A 19,517-nucleotide genomic window follows, 5' to 3' on the forward strand; every position below is an offset into this window, starting at 1 on the left:
TATGTTATAACTGGTCATGAAAAAATGTGAGTATGTTGATATTATATGGGCCACAAAGGTTCGATATGGCAGTGTTGAAAGTTGAAAGTGATGATGAAATAGTATAGTCAATACATATGAATAGAATAAATCTGGCACGTTTTTAGGTGTTTTTAGTCAGGCTTTCTATTTTGTCCCTATTTCGGTATGTCGCCAACCGTGTTGAACTAAAATGCTTAAACTGAACGCGTCAAAAACCAGCGGGACTCACACCTCTGCTTGGAGAATAGTTTATTTATTTGACCTACATGTACGTTTATGCAAGGCTATCTGTTTACATGACCTGACACTGTCCCATGTCCCATTGAAAGGCAGTGGGTTAACAAACTTTGCTTACTAATTATGCAAATTAGCTGCTTATTTGCATAATTAGTCATTTATAATGTAAAGCACCATCCGAGCTCTCTACATACCAAACATCACGACGATCTGTCGACCCCTTCTCAAGTTATTCATGTCCGAATGTCAAAACAAAAACACCCACTGCAGTTCTTAACAAGCCGTTAGGGGGCCAAAATTTACAGAACTTACTTTCTGTGGCATGAACTATCTACCACACAAAAATCATGACCATAGCACTTTCAGAAAATATGCCCCTAAATTTTGAAGCTCTGCTGCAGTACCTTTGGTACCCCCTAGAAGGCCCATTATCGAACTTGACCTTCCTTTCTGTAAATCCTACCCATACACTGAATATCATAAGGATCCATCAACAGCTTCTCGAGTTATGCTGGCGACATACAAATACACATCCACACAAAGCCCGCTGCAGTACCGACGGAAAATACCAGGGGAACCATTTTTGAACTTGACCTCCGTTTCTACAACATCTACACACCTGCAAAAAATCATGAAGATCCATCAACGTTTCCGTCACTTTTTTTGCCTACATACAAACACAAAAAAATGCAAAGTCCGCTGCAGTACTATTGAAAAACGCAAGGTAAACCATTTTCGAACTTGACCTTCCTTTACACAACCACTGCACACCTATCAAAAATCATAAAGATTCATTGAAGTTTTCTTGAGTTATGCTCCTGACATACATTCAGACCCACCCAACAGATTTTTCAACCGAAAACATAATCTTCTCCGAGTACAAGTACCCGGCGAAGATAATTAAACCAACGCGGTTGGGTAGTTTTGTATACAATGTCTTAGAATTTAGGACAAACCTGTGTTATTGCCACTTGTAATTTGTGAATGGGTAAAAGGTATACTATATGCTACGTGTCTATAGTAAAACTTTGCCTGTTTATCATGTTTGTAAAAAAAGCGTTCACTTTAGTTACATGTAGTCATGTATAACTAGCTTTGGAGACAACTCCTTTCTGTTGCCCTTTGTGTTTCCAAAGTTCTTTGAGAAATTATAAGTTAAGTTTATACATTGAAATCAGAAGATAACCGTGCTTATATCAATAACGCAAAATGTGTGCAAAACACAACGCGTGTAAAATTGTATTGCTTTGCAAAAGCAACGTTTTGCATATGCACAGAATTTGAATCCTAATTATCACTGCTCAGCGTTTAATATAAAACAATAAGGCCAAAGACAAAAGGAAATGGTCTTTGATGATCAACATTTCCTTAGAGGGTAAAAGTAAGGCTAATGAGTGACACAGAGCGGCAGCACAGTATCGATTTGCTTTGATCCTGTCACATGAGCGGGGACCTCACTTGGTACAGATACAATTTCATTAGTTCTGGGCTAATTCAACTGGATTAGGATCAGGGGGTCTAAGGTAATTTCAACTTACATTCGCAACACCGGACGCGATTATAACAGTAGCTGCATTTTTACCATACCCATATCGTATGATTAAGCCTTTACATGTGCTAGGAACACGCATACTATCAATAGATTTAAACTGTGCAATGGAATTCAAAATGTTTTAATCTAGTTTTAGGCTTGTTATGTGGACTATGCAATGCATGCTTTTATATAGTCAATGTTGTAAACCTCTCGTACTGAGAAGGCGAGACAGGTCTCACATGCCCGCAAAGCCCTTACTTTTTAAAATTAACCATTGAACAAAATATAATAATACCTGAGATTTTAGCTCTATGAATTTGCCGTTTGGTGAGTTTTGTTATATAATAACCTGTGCCAACTGTACGAAAATCAGGATTTAACAATGGTGGTAAATGCCGGGTAAGTCTGTTGATGGTTGCAAAAAGCACCATTGGTAAATCCCGATTTCCCTGTAAAGGTATTGCCAATCAGGCGACGGAAACACTTTTTAATCCTTATATATCTAGGATAAAAATAGATGTTACTGTATGACATGTATGTTGTCCTACTCTAGATGGCTTAGGCTAGATAAGTTTCTTTAAGTACGCAAACAGAAGGATTGGTCGACCAATCACAACTCTCAAGAAACTCATAGAAACTGAAATCAATTTGGAAAGACAGGAACTCCTTTCTGCAATGAATGACAAGAAATTCTGGAGGACGAACTTCTCTTGCTGCACCTCGAAGGAGGAGGAACGATGATGATGATGATGATGATGATGAAGTATGTTTTGAATTTAAGGATAAAGTTTTTAGTGAAGTCAGTATTGTTTCCGATTTGAAGTCATTATTGACTTCACTAAATCTGTATCCAAAATGCATTTCTTTGTTTTCTGAACAGTCTTCTAAGTATCTTAACAGCCTTTTTTAATCTTCAATCTTCACCAACAAAAGAACACGTTTCACTACGTGTACCAGACAACAGAAACACATTGAAAGCAATCAGTTGATGCTGTTTGTGACTAATTATATTTGCTGCTTGGGTCATCCACTGAAACATGAGAGACAGAGAGGGGGGGGTGAGTAATATCCTTATAAGATACTGGGTTTCCATTGAGATAAATAATAGCTGTAGTCAGTATCGACTAACAAAGCCCTCTGCAGCACCCAAGGATCCTGCTAACGCCGTAGAGCTGCTATCCCCGGATATTTGCGATCCCCATAGGGATGACCATTTCATGCAAGTTGCATCCCTCCAAAAATCGTTTGCAATTCCCTAATTGAAAAATGTGGTTATGGATTCCCACGATCAATGGCGAACAATACGATTTTAATGCAAACCACGCGCACTAAAAATCGATCTTCCGCTTTCTATAAGCCAGAGACAAGAATACGTGACTTTGTCTGCATTTTCCGTGGACTATGTAGATTTAAAGCTCAATGCGTACATGTCTTCCTATCAATCACACTTTCTTGGCCACGAGACACTTCATCTTCCATAAAGGCTGGAAAAATACCGGTTATTTCTCAGTTTTAACCTCCGGAAACATACAAAACTTGCCTTGTGACAATAGAATCTCATTATTATGTCAATCTCATTATCAATACGATTTTGATGTAACCTTGCACATGTAGAATTATGACATGTTATTACAAACGTGACTTTGACCTACAGACCTGATCCATATTGATGAAAAAAGTGCTATATATGGCTACATAACATTTAAAGGGTGGCTGCTTAAGATACAATACTGGTGGCAATATATTCTGTCAGCATGCCACAGGAAACAAAGGCGTCCAGGCATATGACAAATTCCTAGCTGCGTCTTTGTAATCGATCCGATAGAGTTCAAAGCTAAAATTGAAGGTCTGAAAATATTGGAATAGTCAAGTTTCCTTCTGAGTTTTGTATGTACCATTTGTCATACAAGCAGCTTGGTATTGAAATATGACTGTATTACGTATCATAATGGTCTTATGGTCAATTTTGCTGTATTTGGGTAACGGCATGTGGCGTACGTTTAGGTTATAAATATTTCTTTCAAGGGCTCGCTATGTAAAGTTCTACAAAGCTCATGTTTTTCTTCTAATAATTCACAACTCTAACCTTTCCTGAACTATACACGTAACATAGATTTTACTATATTTTTAGATGCAACAGCTCACATAGTGTTAAAAATGTCCAATACATTAAATATTGGTTTGTTAGTAGAAAAAGAATGATACTCATAATTAGTCCAACTTGAATCATGTAAAACCTAAGATTGTCATTTGTTGTAGCGAATAGCTTTATTACATATTTATGTCTTGTTCTGTGCTAACTGTTGTTGCCATACTAATATGTACCTGGTACAATAGTCATGCAATTAAGTTCTTCCTCTTCTTCATAAGAGTAATTTACTAAGAATCGAAAACTAATAAAGTATCCCTCAACCCGTAATGATACAAACAATTACTGTAATTGTCAAATAGTCGTTTTAAATATGTTATTCAAAGACTAATTTTTTTTTCATAAATCACGTGGCAATGAACAAAGTTTCAGAGAAAAACACAACGCAGAACATTTGTTTGATTAATCGTTAGGGCCCGTCGTTATCTATAAAACCAGATGTCGACAATAATTCCCGGAAGTCTCGGCAGTCATCAGAGGCGTTAAGAACCCGTTTCAGATCTGTCCCTTCTAAACATCCTGTCGCCACTTGTCGAGGTTCTAGTGTCGACGCACGCTATCTTATGGAACTGGCTTGCCAAATGTGTCGCCGAGAGCTCCACATATGAAAGGGTGATAAATCATCGTGGTTTTTATCTGTCACCGGTGCTAGCGAACAGATGCATATATGAATACATCGGAGGGATGAAAGTAGAAAAGTTAGAAAGTGCTGCTGGCATTAACATTACTCAACAAGAAGAAAACATTGTACATGTTGAAGTATTCATATACTTGTACTTAGGTTAATCATTTGGTAAACTAGTGTTTGTCGTTTGCATGTATAGTTGTAGAAGACCTTACAAATGTCGCTGTACTTTTGTCGTGTCAATAAAGATTTCATTATTAACATAGAATGAGAACTAATTCTTTTAAAGTTTTGAACCAAACGCTGTTTACGTTTGTTTGTAGGATCTATCAATAGAACAGCAAATCCATATCATTAACTATATAATCTGACCTTAGAGGCTTAATTTTGTCATCCCCAAGGCTAGCCATTCAATGGCTTTTGCGATACATTTGCGCTTGTATACCAATAAGAGCTATCGACTCTCTAAAATTAATGTATTGCTTTTGTGATTAAACTTAACATCCCCTGTATTCAAATAGTGACTTCCTCAGCCTTTTTCATCATTTTGATGGGGCGAGGGTGCCAAAGCGGTAAAGAGATTAGCATGGAAGCAATAAATGAACCTCTAAATGTCTACATCTTTATCCCCGCAATGTCTCACCATTGAAAAGTCATCAGGATTTGCCTGCCTGTCCGGGACAAATCGATGAATATAGTCATCGGAAAGATGCGTTATGTTATAACAGGGATAGAGCTGCTACTTCGCAATTGCAGAGCAATTTGTAACAGGCTATTAAGAGCATCTTTTTTTATGATAAGTCAATCTCCACTATGGACTTCTAAATTGCTTTCAAAGGTAATTTCAAAACATGCTCTTACAGCAAATGTATTTACGGGACCATTAAGGGAAAATAAAAATAGTATATATAGATCATTTGCATGCTCAAAGTGCTGTACAGATTAATATATTGTTGCTATTCTGGACTTCTAAAATTGTGATACGAACACTTATTAGTGCTGCACTGATCAATGAATAGTTACTTTCATTGCAATTATCTTTAGGGAATGTTATTCAAATTCATTTGCATCCAAATACCTTTGGTGTAGCTAATCTATATAGAATATTACATACTGATGATAACGTGAGGATTCTTCCGCCATCTATGAAAACATAATTTACCATTCAACAGACATGATAGATATGAATATAGGAACTTGATAGATATGAATATAATGCCTCAAGATTAAGATGAAATTAAAGTCGACTTGAACACCGCATTGTTACTAGCTGTTAACAAATCAAGCTGTGTCATCTGCTTCCATCACCGAGCTCAGCGTCTGGCTCTTTGAAGATCGCACCGATGACTAGCACCTAGATACCACCAATCAAGTCATGTCTGCACCATTACAGACGAATGCCTTTGTTGCCGACCTCTCCACCTCTTTGAAAGCGGTATTCAAAGGCAGCGGGGACGTGTGACAAGATTTATGATCTAATTACGGCGGTGAGCGTCCCCCTGCTTGAGCCTGAGCACAGGTCGATCCACTCCGCAGCGACGTCGGACGCGGCTTCCGTCACATCTGTCGGCAGTTTTTGCAATAAGCCTTTTTAGACCGGATTGATTCAATTGTATGGATGTTATCTTCTAGAAAGCCCAAAAATAAATGCGAGCGTGCGAACAATTTGGCAAAAGAGTTGCCTTTATAATGAAATCTTATTAAGTGGTCCGGAAGGTTGAACAGATGACTGAAAATATATTGTATGGTGTACCGAGCGATGGCTTTTCTTCACTTTGTTATTTTGCATCTTCTTCTTTGGAATTGATTTTGACATTCTACGATGCTAGTATCTGATTTCCAGCATTCTTTTTCTTAAAACAATTTACGGCAATTTTCTTCCCAATTTGCATCTCCTTTTCAATGAGGTCGAGGACGTTTCTTTTGGAAACGGACAAAAAATTGATGCGCGCGCGGATGTCATTTAGATCAACATGGCCTAACATTAGAGCGGGCCAGACTGTAAGGCATTGACATTCCTAGACACCATTAATCGTAAGGTGTTGTGAAGTGTATGGTGTCTGTGAGTTGAAAGCATAAAAAAACATCTACCTGTACCCTTAAGACCTAGATAAAGAAATAACTTCTTATATCTATCATCTCGAACAGTCCATCCCTTATGTCATAGCTTCAGTAACAAAGCTAACGCCCCTGTGTACCTGAGCAGTTGACCCCGTTAGATCATATTCTTTTTCCTTTCCCTACAGGAAGACGATATGGCGAGTCGGCGATTTCGCGGTCCTCAAAGTCGGAGTTGTGGGTTGACTGCTGTCGTACTGTATGCAATGATTGCAGGTACGATAAACATGTAAAATATAGCTACCGTGTTGCATGACCATAGCATACTATACCTTGCAAATGTATTTCCATTCAACATCATCCACAAAAATCATACCGTACAAAATACCACTGATTTTTCTGTTGCACTGCAATATGACAACATTTTAACAGTTACCTCTTTGTTAATGCCGTTATATATGTTAATACGTCAACAGTTAACAAGGTATATTCTTGTATTTTCGAAGTTGAATACATTGTGACAGATGCTAAGTTCTTCATCTTTAAAGTTTCAAAATATTTATGTAATTTGGGTTATAATTCAATTACAATCAGTCTTTTTAAATTTAGTTGTTTTTTCTTGTTACTATTTTTACTCTCGGCAGAAAACAAACTTAGCAGTAGGCAATGTCACTTTTTCTGATGCCCAACGGTTAAAAACGTATCGAATTGCTCGAGTATTTTTCACATCATTCACCCTTTAAAGTCTAGCCAAAACCCTTACGGCAAAAACGCATATAAGTCATGAAGCGATTGGTTACACAAAAGCTGCTTATAACACAGATGAATTGTGACAAATGTCGTTAGAACTGTATCGTTCTCGTTTGCAGTTTCGCAGGCGGAGAAGGCCCTGACTGTTCAGGGGATGGCAGGGGACACCGTTACGCTTCCCGGGAACTATGACCCTGACCGCGACAAACCGGTCATCGCCCTGACGTGGAACAAACTTGACTCCAAAGTCGAAGGTACAGTGCTTTAGCACCCCGTATATATTACATCCCTCATTGCCTTCGTCAAGAAGGCTATATTTCGTGTGTGTGTGTATGCATGTGTGCATGTGTGAGTGTGTGTTTGTATGTCTGTGTGTGTCTGTGTGCTTGTTATGTGTATATTTTTGTGTACGTGTATATGTGTGTGTATGTGTGTTGTGTGTGTGTGTGTGTGTGTGTGTGTGTGTGTGTGTGTGTGTGTGTGTGTGTGTGTGTGTGTGTGTGTGTAGGTGCGTGTATGTGTGCATGTGTGTTTGGCAACAGCACAACTCTAGAATACCCGGATGGATTGTAGTTTATGGTGCCCCCCGTCTCTATGAAGTAAGGACCCAATTCATGTTTCTTTGTAAGTCAGAATCTTGAAAACATGAGTTGTTGATTTAGATTAAATTTCTGTAATTACCTTATTAGATAAATACTTGTCAAACTGGAAACAAATTCGATGGATAGGATATTGTGGTTTTCTTTTAACACAACCAGTCACTTCTTACCTGCTGACGTTTCGATGTCTGTCAGGCACCTTCTTTATCGGCTTCTTATAGCGGCGAGAAGCAGTACTCCAGTCAGAAGCTCTGAAGAAGGTGTCTCATAGACACCGAAACGTCAGCAGATAAGAAGTGACTGGTTGTGTAACAAAGAAAACTCCAATATCCTAATAGTATGTTCTATCAACCAGATGAAATCATTTTCGGACACTCTATGGATATTTTTGATTGAATGTCATCCTCTAGGTACGCGTCATGTTGTCTACATGTTCACACCTAAGAACTCTATGGCATCGGGAACTTTGAAGGAAAGAGCGGTGTTTCATAGGAATGGCTCCCTCACCATCCGGGACATCAGAGAGGATGACGAAGGTCAATACGTCATGACCTTGCTCATTGATGCCGTGGGACAACAAGAACATTTTGTAAACCTGAATGTTGTAGGTATGTAACACCTCCTTGTTCATTATATAAGAAATCACAGAAATAAAAGATTAAAGAGACTCTTTTTACACATTCAACCAAAAGGTTTATTCAACCGACGTTTCGGTCACCATCTGTCACTTTCTTCACAGCAATTCTGACTGGTTTACATAGTTATGCAGCACTGGTGTTTCTGCTTAAAAATAATGAGATGCATTCCCAAACGCAAAGTATTTACATATGTACAACCACAGAAGATGACATCATTATGCGGTCCCAAACGTACAGAAGGTCAGATGGTCCCCGAAACGTCGGCTGAATGAATCTCGTGGTGGTGTAAAAATAGTCTTTTTGTTCAGTGACTTACCAACCTGATGGAACTATTCACGGCACTGAAATAAAGGTTTAAAAGAAATAGGGCTCCAGTCATATGAAAGCCACCAGTGACATTGAAGCTGTATTCGCTTTTTTCTTCATGTAGACCGGTTGGACTTGGTGCTGGTTCTATTACTATTGCATGTTATGTACTAAACCAAACATCATGGGGGAAATACTACTAAAAAATGAAAAGGCAAACAAAATACATCTTTCTGATGTGTATCAATGTAATCTATTGACTACGATATCACTACGTAAAGATAAAACGACAAGATACTGTTCGAGCACTTCTCACCATGCATCGTTAAGATGGGCACATCATGCGTTTTAACACCTCTAACTTTATCATTCAATGTCATGCCGACGGACGTTTTCGAGTCCTAAAAGACCGTAATAAAGATGGCCACAAGCTGTTTTACACGTTTCTGTGCGGTTTCTTCTCGTTAACGCCAGTCGTCCGTCATCTGTCTAAAATGTAACGCACGTTATCAGTTTAGAAGATTCGTCTCTTTTGGGTAATCCACTAATCTACTTGCTGGCAACGCAGCGTTATGGACTGTAGACCACGACACAGTTTCGTGGTTTCCGATGATAAAAATCATCATTCAATTAACCTTGGGTCGCGCAGTTCGAGTTTGTGGCAGGTCTGTCTCATAGGATGTTACTGTTCTGTGATACAGCGGACAGGAGGCGACTGATGCATTCGAGAATGCATGTATTAGGTGATAACGTCGGATAACTACGTACAGTGCTTCCAAATTTTGAAAAAAAAAATTCTGGGCCTTAGCAAAAGACTAAATTATGTTATTGCCTTAAAGAAGTGGAATGGCAGCAAAATTATGAATCTTTGTAATGCAAGGCATTGCCTAACAGAGACCACAGTGTTCCATGAGATGAGGTAGCACTCACATTTGCTTTTCGCTGGATCCATTTGTTTTACTTAAGAACGAAACATATTTGTTCTGTTTTAGTTTGGTTTTTCTGCAATCCAATACCAAGAAGTAACCAACCAGATGTTGGACCGTATTCATTGCTCTTCATCATCTATAAGGCCGTTCACGATTCTGAGTACGCATGTGCAAGGTCAAAGGTAAAGTCCCCGGACAGGTATTCAGTTCTCGTCTCGACAATTAGTTTGATTTGCATAACAATGTCCAGACGTATTTGTTTTTATTCCAAGGGACTTCATCTTTGACATGCTACCCACAATACATCTCGCTGCGCATGCGTACTCGGAATCGTTAGAGACCTTATAGTTGTGTCTGAAAAGACAGGCGCCAACCCGCATGCCAGCTACTCACCAACCCTTCTCTCTCACGCGCAAACAGCACTACCTCTAGACGATTTGTCATTGGTCACACCTGTAAACTACTTAGGGAGTCAACTTCCTCTCAGTATCCTCTAATGGATGAATAAAGGCAAAGCCCCTGTCGACCTTACCAGAGTGGTGCGCGCTTGCCGAAGGTTATTCCCAACACATGCTGCGCCTTTCTTGGCAATGGAAGTTGCCCTCTGGCTAGTCCAATCCATCAAAATGTGTTTAGTCCCCCTAGGTATTGAAGATGATGATACCGAGCACACAGGTACAGTCCCCGCTATAAGGCAGAATTGGTGAACCTGAAGTCAAGTTTTTACTTAACAATTGAAGAGTCTGATTTGTACCATTAAGATTGATTTTACCTTTTGTAACCTGAATGTTGTGGGTATGTGTTATGTGTTATACCTCTTTTTTGGAGTATTTTTCAATGTACTTTTATCTTATCCAGATTCCTTATCTATCCAATACGTTCATAACGCAATGCAAAAAAGAAACTGTACTATTCCAAAATGAGATTTGACGAACGTAAAGTCGCAAAGTAGCCTACAAATATGCAATGTGATATCTAGAATAGTTCCGTTTAGTTATCACTGTAGATCATATTTGATATAATAAAGTATTAATTAGAATCGTGAAAAAATACACCTAGATTGTTAATTATGTTATCTGTACATTGCCATTGATATACTTTGTCGTGTTTCTCTGTTGCAGTACCACCTATAGTAGACATGGGGGTTGAAAGCCCATACCTCGTTTCTCTTGGTACTGATGTCGTCCTCAACTGTACCGTGGACAAAAGCAACTCGATCGTCGACTCCGTTAGCTGGCTCAAAGATGGCCGCCCTCTCTCGGACACCATACCGAAAGATTACTACCAAGGCTTGGATTTTTACAAGTCCTCCGTCGTTCTGAAGAACATGTCAAAACATGACATAGGAAACTACACTTGTCTAGCCAAGAACTTCGGGACACAAGAGACGGGGAGTATCTTATTACAGGCAAAGTGTGAGTACATTTGGGACTTTCACCTCCAATAGAGTTTTATATTTGTATATCTATATCTATATAGCTTGCATTACCGCCCTTCGAAGTAAAACATCACCATAAAGAGTTCATTAATGTACCGTTGAAGGGTGGCTGAGGAGTTTATAGGATGTTATCAAAAAAAGCCATTTATACATCCCTGTAAACCTTCCTCAACCTTCACATATTATAGTATGTTATAGCAATGGGATAATTTATACAAATTGATATGACGTCACGATTACGTCATCAATGGTTATATGGCCACGCCCATTTAAAAAAGGCTCTCCTTGGTTTGTTCTTCGATGTTTATCAATATAACTCTGCACGAATGTGCATGATAGTAATACATCTAGGATTATGCGTGCCTATGTTTATATTTTGAAATGACAATTTTTGACGAATTCTAATAAAAAAAATAACCATAAAAATTCACCAAAAATCGTCATAAAAGTTATTTTCAATAACATCCCAAAACTCCTCAGTCACCCTTTAACGGTACCTTAAGTGCAGACAAGATGTATCTAATGTGATGTGATCTTAGTTTCATGTTACGGCGATTTCTTTGGTCCATTTGAAACCCCTTTTCATGTCTAAACAACTAATCCATCTCAAGACCGACCGACCTATCCTATATCTCGGGACGTGCATTACATCATTAATCTCGTACACTTAGTCCCAGATGAAACTACTAATGATGGTGTCTTTCAATTCAGTATCCAAACACTGTGCTATTCATAAGTTATACTTCGTTTAAACAAGAGCTTTTTACAAAAAAGCTGGCGTTTTGTCTAGGTCTATGAGTGTGAAATGTATTTTCCTGTTATTTTATTAAAGTAGAATCTGACAAAAATGCACTCAAGGGCTTTTGAGTCTATGAAAAATTGTCATTTTGGGAAAGGAGTACCGTTTTAATAGAGAAAATCTGATTTGGGAAAGCAATTTTGAAGTTACGGCAATTATCTTATTAAGTGCTTTTAAAAGAGCTGGTCTTGGCTTAAAGCCTGTACTTTATTCTAAAATGTACCATAATTTCACTATAAAAGCTATTACATGCTTTAAAAGATAGATTCCTCTTAACATTTTCTATTTGCTGTCTAAAATTTGAAATTAGAATGCCAATGCCAATGCCAATGACAATGTGTATCATATAAATTTGAATATTACTCTGATAAAAAGGAAATAGCGTCGAGGAAATCAACTGATGCTTGATACGTCTAAGAATAGTAATGATTAATATTATGATAATTTATGTACTTCTTCTTCTTCTACTTTTGAAAGTTTTAAAAAAAATACATCTGTATGCCATCATATTAACATTCATATCATCTCCTTAAGTATCGACGTTATAACGTCAAAAATACCCAAAGATGGATTCAAGATTACTGTTTGGTCAATTCCCTTCACTTTGACATGGTCACTGGTGAGAGTTGTTTTAAACGAAACACCCTGTTTTTCGTGTAGAAAGACAATTTCGGGAAGATAGTATTATATCGGCAATCAATAAAGCAACAAGCAGCCATATTGCAAAGTACGATAACAGCTCTTTCAGGACAGTACATTCCGGGTCTCGCGTCGTTACCTCGCCTATACTTGTCTACCATACACATGTTTCAACACACGATCTTTGTAAAAGATCAATGAATTCAAAGGTTTGCGTCCAATACAGGACGTCTGATTAATTACCCGGACAGTCCTTGCCAACCCAATGGTCGTAAATCTTGTCAATTGGTTCCTTAAGATAATGAAAGGCTATATACCGGTATAAGGAACCTGATTGAACGGCCTGCTTGAGACATTTGAAGCAGCCTGTTAAGATGCAGCTTTTGCCATCGAGGAATTAGTCGGACGAAAGTGAAGAAATCATAAGCTTCCACGAGTACAAAAAAAGTACGATATAGTTTAGTGCTGGCCAATATTTTCGAAGAGTTTCAGCCAAGTACATGCAGGCAGAGAAGCAGTTTTGAGACCCCCTTTGAACACAGGGTACAGAATTAATTTTTCTAGTTGATATTTCATTTTCCTACAAAATACCCTCAAAAAACGTTATAAATTTCATTCACGTATGACCTAGTGTCATCAGTAACGATCTTCGAGGAAAATAGTGCAATAAAACACACATTTAATAATATTGGTGTTTTTATGTGATTTCGCAGACCCTGCTCGGATTACTAACTCTTCAGCAGGCCTGACGACGACGATAGAATCTAGTGCGACGCTTTGGTGCACGACAGAAGGTATCCCTCCGCCGAAGATCACGTGGTACAAAGGCGACCGAGAAAAGCGTCAGGGGACAATCGTTGAAGGAAACGTGACTTACATGACTATAAGAAGTGTTCGAGTGTCTGACAGCGGCAGCTACAAATGTTCCGCCAGCAACGGCCTTGGTGCACCGGATTCAAGGACTATGGTTCTTTCTGTTAATGGTCCTGAGGCCAGCGCTTCAGCATCTTCATCAGGTATGTGTTAAAGGCAAAACCGGGGCCCGGCCGGGCAGTATGCGGGAACGAAACATACGGTATAAAAGACAACAAAACACACAAAATTCATGAGCATAATATGTGTCTATTTCTTGACATGCACATTTATTATTCGTTCCGTTAAACAACCCGGCCGGGCCCCGGTTTGAAAATATGACCGTAGCATTACTGGGGTTGCCGTTTCATTGTATTGTACTAAAACCAAACATCAATAGAGCAATATAAAGTCATATGGATACAAAAATTGTGACGGATGGAGCTATAATGAATGTGCGTTCCATCAAATCGTAGTTTAAGCCTTTTTGAAAATTTAATGATCTCTGACTTTTTCAAATAACCACAAAGTACAAATGCGTATAACAAACAGAAGAGAATAAGAAAAGAATACAAAGACAACATGAAGAGATTTTCAAGTGTTTAATGCTTAATAACATGTCAGTCAACACCAGTTCAGTTTTAATAAGTAGCAGAATAATATAGAATCAGATGAATGTTATCGTAAACGATTGTTATTTATTGTAACGCGAATGAAGATTGTGTCATTTCCTTATGAGACTGTTGTTACTCCTGTCATGCTGAACATCGTTGCTATTGGCGTTTTATCTTTAATTTTAAAGGATCGAGTATCTCGGACAGATGGATCGAGTTCGGGATTATTGTAGGAGGAGCGGTCGTTGGAGCAACCCTGTTGCTGACATCCTTGCTGATCGTCATAATCTTCACAAAGAGGCAGAAGTCCAAAAGTCACGGGTGTCAGGCGTGTCACGTGGTGGCCATCAGTCACAGCCACCCCAACCTTTGTACAATCGGAGACGATGTTTGTAGAGGAGCAGAACCGATGGTTAATATGGACCAGAACAAGCACTTATTAGGTAAACACTGGGGTTTATTTCATTAAAAGCTAAGATTTATGTTTGTGCTTATTTATGTCATACCTGGGCCTGACACCGGTATTACGGACCGTGTGATAGCTATCCGTATAACATGAGATTCTATACTTTTATCACACAGGCTTCCATAGAATATTTCGAATGAATTATTTCGAATGAATCGAATTAGAATCAATATTGTTACAGTCTTTTGTTCGAGGACACAAGACTCCCTCAACTCTTAGTGTATTCCTCATTGAAATGTGTGTTATCTCGGGTAGGCATGACATAAATAAGATACAACACAGTGTATTCCGCATCACCCTCGGTCCCGGCCCTCCCGCGGGTAGGTTCGTCCGACGGCCGTAATACCCCGTGTTGCATTCTATATGCATTGCATAATTAATGTGATGAATATATACATTATGTTTATTGGCAGTCAAATTGATCATATAAACTATCTAAAGGGAATGGCTGTTTCCGATGATGACTGTAAAGTACTGTAGGAGCTTCATCACTAAGTAGCTTTAAAGAACGGTTGCAGTCAGATATGCAAAGACTAGGTGTAACAGACCGTTCGGTGTAATATGACCAGCTGCTGCCGCGCCGCGTGCCTGCGAAGCTGGTGTGTTACGCCTGATGGCGGTTATACCGGCTATATAGATACAGATACAGATACAGACTATGTATACCTAAGAGGGAGGTTATCAACATTTGTCACTTTTGTTATAAAAGCCTCGGCTAGAAGTAAAGTTTATCTTTAACCCCAGCTTTTGTTTTAAATGGTACATCTTTGATGGGAGGGAGCAGAATACGTTGAATCAGTTTTGGTCTTACCAGAAATGTCCAGGTTACCGTGATAAGCTATCTTTAGACGGTGCGTTTACATGTGACCTTCCTGTATAGCTGTAGAATCTCTTTATGTAGTATACATTATATAAACTATGATTGTATGTAAGCTTCTGTACTCCAGGAAAATGAGCCACTTACTGATTGCATTTGTATCATAGCTGATTATGGAGTGAATAAAGTATCTCTAACAGTATGCGGGTTCTACTTAAACTCCATCCGCATATCGCAGGTCGATACCTCGCTCGAGCCATCCAAGACTACAAACCAACAGGGGAGGGCGGTCTCACACTCGAGATCAATGACATCGTAGAGGTTCTCCACACCGGCAGAGACGGCTGGTGGTACGGGTACATGAGAGGAAACTTCGGCTTTTTCCCCGCCCGAGCCGTCACGGTGCTCACCTGCAAAAGAAGAGTGTCTATCGGTACGGTCAGCACTTGATTACTTAAAAGCAACCAAAGGAATTTTAGGGCCCCAAAAATGCTGAAATCTTCGTAGTCGTGACAATTATTAACACTGTTTAGCACATTTGCGTAATAGCTTCATACCTTGAGCATTTTAAACCCGCGCAAAATCATGCTATACGATGATCCCCTTCGTTTCGTGAGCCTACAAAAACTCAGGCCACGATTTTCATTGAGTTCTCACATCACAACAACATCGTATTTTTGCATCATGGATGTTGCTTTACATTGTGACAGTGCTGTTTTTACCTTATTATGTATAGAAATGACTGAATAAATTAACTTTCAAAATCCGTTTTTTCAGGACCTAATATTTCTTGGTTACTTTTAAAAGAAACTGCTCGACCGTTTCAAATGAATGGTATTGGTATACTAATATACTCAGGTTGCTTCTTCTGTAAAGCAGTGTTCACACCGCTTATGATTCGGTCCCATTCTAAATCCGGGGCGAAAAAAAAAAACACATCAAGAAAATACACATCAAGAAAATACACAATGTATGTTAAGGAGAACAATCTGAAATTGTCTTTCCTTCATTAACATATCTATTCAGAGTTTTGGTATAAAACCCAGTTCTACTAGATCCTTCTTTAGTCACTGAAGAAAGATAGCGGGTGCTATCTGAAACGTCTGACTGTTCCAAAATCTTATCCAGTTGCTTGAGTCATTATTTTTGGCGTATGTTTAGGAGTAATTTTTTTAACGTTTTGTGATTTTTTCTGTCTTTTGTATCATAGTTTTCGTTCCCAGAAGCTGCCCGTCCATTGAAAATCGGACCAAATCATCAGTTGGGCTACCCTGGTTAAACATGAAATAAATAAAGAAGATGAAATTGATAGATTAACAGTATTTCTTGCTACCGGGTTTTAAATTACACAGTGCATGTGGCGTGTTTCTGAGGTTTGTTTTTAGAACTGTAAGATGTTAGATGTAGAGTAATATAATTTAGAGTTAAAAAAACAACGAAAACCAGATGTTTTGAGCAGCGCCCGTCCGGCAGCTCTTTATCAACGTCTGATTTTCATTGTTTTTGTTTTTTTCAGTGATAAAGACTAAATTATATTACTCTTTTGCTGGCCTGGATGACTAATATTCACAAACATATATTACATGTAGTTTTTCTGCTAGGATTTACCTCGGTCAGTCCTACAACTCTTTTCGTACCGACAGGACAGGAGGAGAGAGCAGCGCATGCGCAGGGAAGCAGTCGCAAAGCTAACGTCGACTTGCTGGGGACACTTCCACTGGAGACCAACAGCAAAAGCACTGAATTATTTCAGGTCAGTTATTCTTGAAGTACAGACCTTCGCATACTTACTTTGTTGCATACCAGTATAATCTCCTTCTTGAGGCAAGTCATAAATTGATTTGATTTTTTGATTCTATCAGAATTGCAACAGTGCAATACACTTTAGACGCAGGCAGCTATTGCTGGTGTCGTGACCCACACAATATATGCCAATTTTTACACTTGAGTGGAGTGAGGAAAGTCGTGTGAAGTGCCTTTTCCCTAGGGTACAAGATCGGTGGCGTCAGGGAATTAGAACCCGGGACCGCTTGGTCCTTGGCCGAAACCCCTACCGTTACGCCACACAACCTCACTGGTTATAGGAGAATGATTGATATGGATGAAATAGCAAAACATATTCAGTTAGACACATTAAAAAATCTGGGCGATATAAGCTGTGACATGGGCTCAGTGTTATAGGCGACGAAATACTCGACAACTTTTCTAGACATGAATGATGCTTTTCATCATTAATTTGTCATTTAGCTGGCGCAAGTATTGAATCAATGAATTTTCTGTGTTGAAAGTGAACCAATCAATCAAATACCACACAGGTAAAGAAGGAAGACCACGACAACGCATTGACGGTCAAGAACTGTACCGGATATGGCGTCAGCAGACGTGCTCAGACGACCCCTGACGATTCGGATGATGAGTGATGGATTGTATGACGTCATAGTGGTATTCAAACGCAATAAGGCAGATGGCGCAATCACAATCCGTTTGTAAGAGCTTCTGAACTCCGTATACTTCGGCATTTATCATCTTGCACTGCAGACGCCGTCAGTTCTGTATTCAACCATACAGCATTCTAAGGAGTAATTTGAAAATGTTGCTTTCTTGAAAGCACAATTTGCGGTTAAATATTCCTGTCTTTGGCAACAATTTGAATGTTAGTCATTGTAGCATGAACATCAATACAGAATAGTTGTCTACAGATTCTATGAAAAACAGGGTTGATCTTGTAATTGTAATTAAATCATGCGTAGTGGCAAAGTTGGTTTTATAGATAAACAAAAGATTTTGATTGGGGACTCTTTTGAGGTCATGAGGTTTTTGGATGTATGTTTGCTTCTAGGTGACTTGTGTATTGCCATTGTACGGATTGGTTTTAAAACGAATCTATAGTTATCTTTAATAGGTGTTAACATGTTGATGTGTGTGTAGTCTTTTGACATCGTCGTTTTCTTTTCTATGCTAAACGTCTCGCCAAATGCTAGCGATGTTAAGTATACGAATGCATACCATCTGCGAATGTTCTGAGATTTTAGCAAATACAGGAATGATAAGATTGGAAAATGATGTACGAGACTTGCCCTGAGATGCCTTAACATTTGTTGATACAGTCTGTATTTGTAAGTCCAAACTCACGTACCATTGTAGCTCTGTGATGCTTTGTACATAAACTACTCGTATGTAGACGTTAATAGAACATAACTTTATTTTATTCTTAGAGGTTACTTGCACTAACGTGTTTCGTTGTACATGCTGTCGTTTGTTGTTTTTGAAAATTTATAGATATTCTTGTGACTTGGATTGTTAGTAAGAGTCGTGGGTCGTATCGTGTTGAAAATGTGAGAGTATAAATTCTAAAACAAAGAGAATACCGCATACAGAACTAAAGGTATTTTTTAGACTTCAAACTGTAGAAAATAATTATACTTGATCGTCAGCACCATGTACAGTTGAAGATGAAGAGAAAAGAAAACGCAAGTTTGTGAGAAATGTACATAATATATATTTTCCCCATTCCTCGCCAAGCGCAAGTCTTGAAAACTTTATGAAATAAAAGAATTGAACTCTTGAAACTGAGCTGTGTCGAATTTGTAATGTTATGTCAATATATTTCTAAAAACTGGTAAATATACTAGTTGATAACGGAATTCCAGTTGGAATTGATGAATTTGGCATTATTAAACGCCAGTCTACTTATCCTCTAACTGCCAAATATACTGCAATATTCATTGGCAAGAAATTTACTTGGGCTTTTGTATCCTATCCGACTGGACTGAGCACCTCTAGCTTAGGTTTGGTAGCCAGATGCCAACGATGATTCATCTAAAAATATCAGCTTTATATTGAGCAATGTCGACCTCTTCTGATGCATTACAATCGATCATCAACTTCTGCATGTTTTATTATATAAAACTGCTTTGTCATACACAGAAAAAATACCATAGGAAATCGCACATCCACAAGAATTGACTACAAACATCATTTAGAATTCTTACAAACAAAACGACAATCTTATTTACATATTTATAATTCGTTTGATCGTACCGACT

The 19,517-nt window shown here is 38.6% G+C and overlaps 1 protein-coding gene across 1 annotated transcript; it reads left to right on the plus strand.

The window, feature by feature from the left end:
- The first annotated feature begins 6,821 nt into the window (after positions 1-6,821).
- On the plus strand, positions 6,822-17,891 carry LOC136444289 (nectin-4-like). Its single transcript, XM_066441802.1, has 9 exons — positions 6,822-6,900; positions 7,494-7,628; positions 8,384-8,581; positions 10,968-11,261; positions 13,436-13,738; positions 14,377-14,631; positions 15,710-15,904; positions 17,115-17,224; positions 17,787-17,891. Exons 1-9 carry the CDS (start codon positions 6,822-6,824, stop codon positions 17,889-17,891), a joined length of 1,674 nt encoding a protein of 557 aa, XP_066297899.1.
- Positions 17,892-19,517: the final 1,626 nt, after the last annotated feature.

This window comes from Branchiostoma lanceolatum, chromosome 11 (genome assembly GCF_035083965.1).
Source record: "Branchiostoma lanceolatum isolate klBraLanc5 chromosome 11, klBraLanc5.hap2, whole genome shotgun sequence".
Taxonomy (NCBI): Eukaryota; Metazoa; Chordata; class Leptocardii; order Amphioxiformes; family Branchiostomatidae; genus Branchiostoma; species Branchiostoma lanceolatum.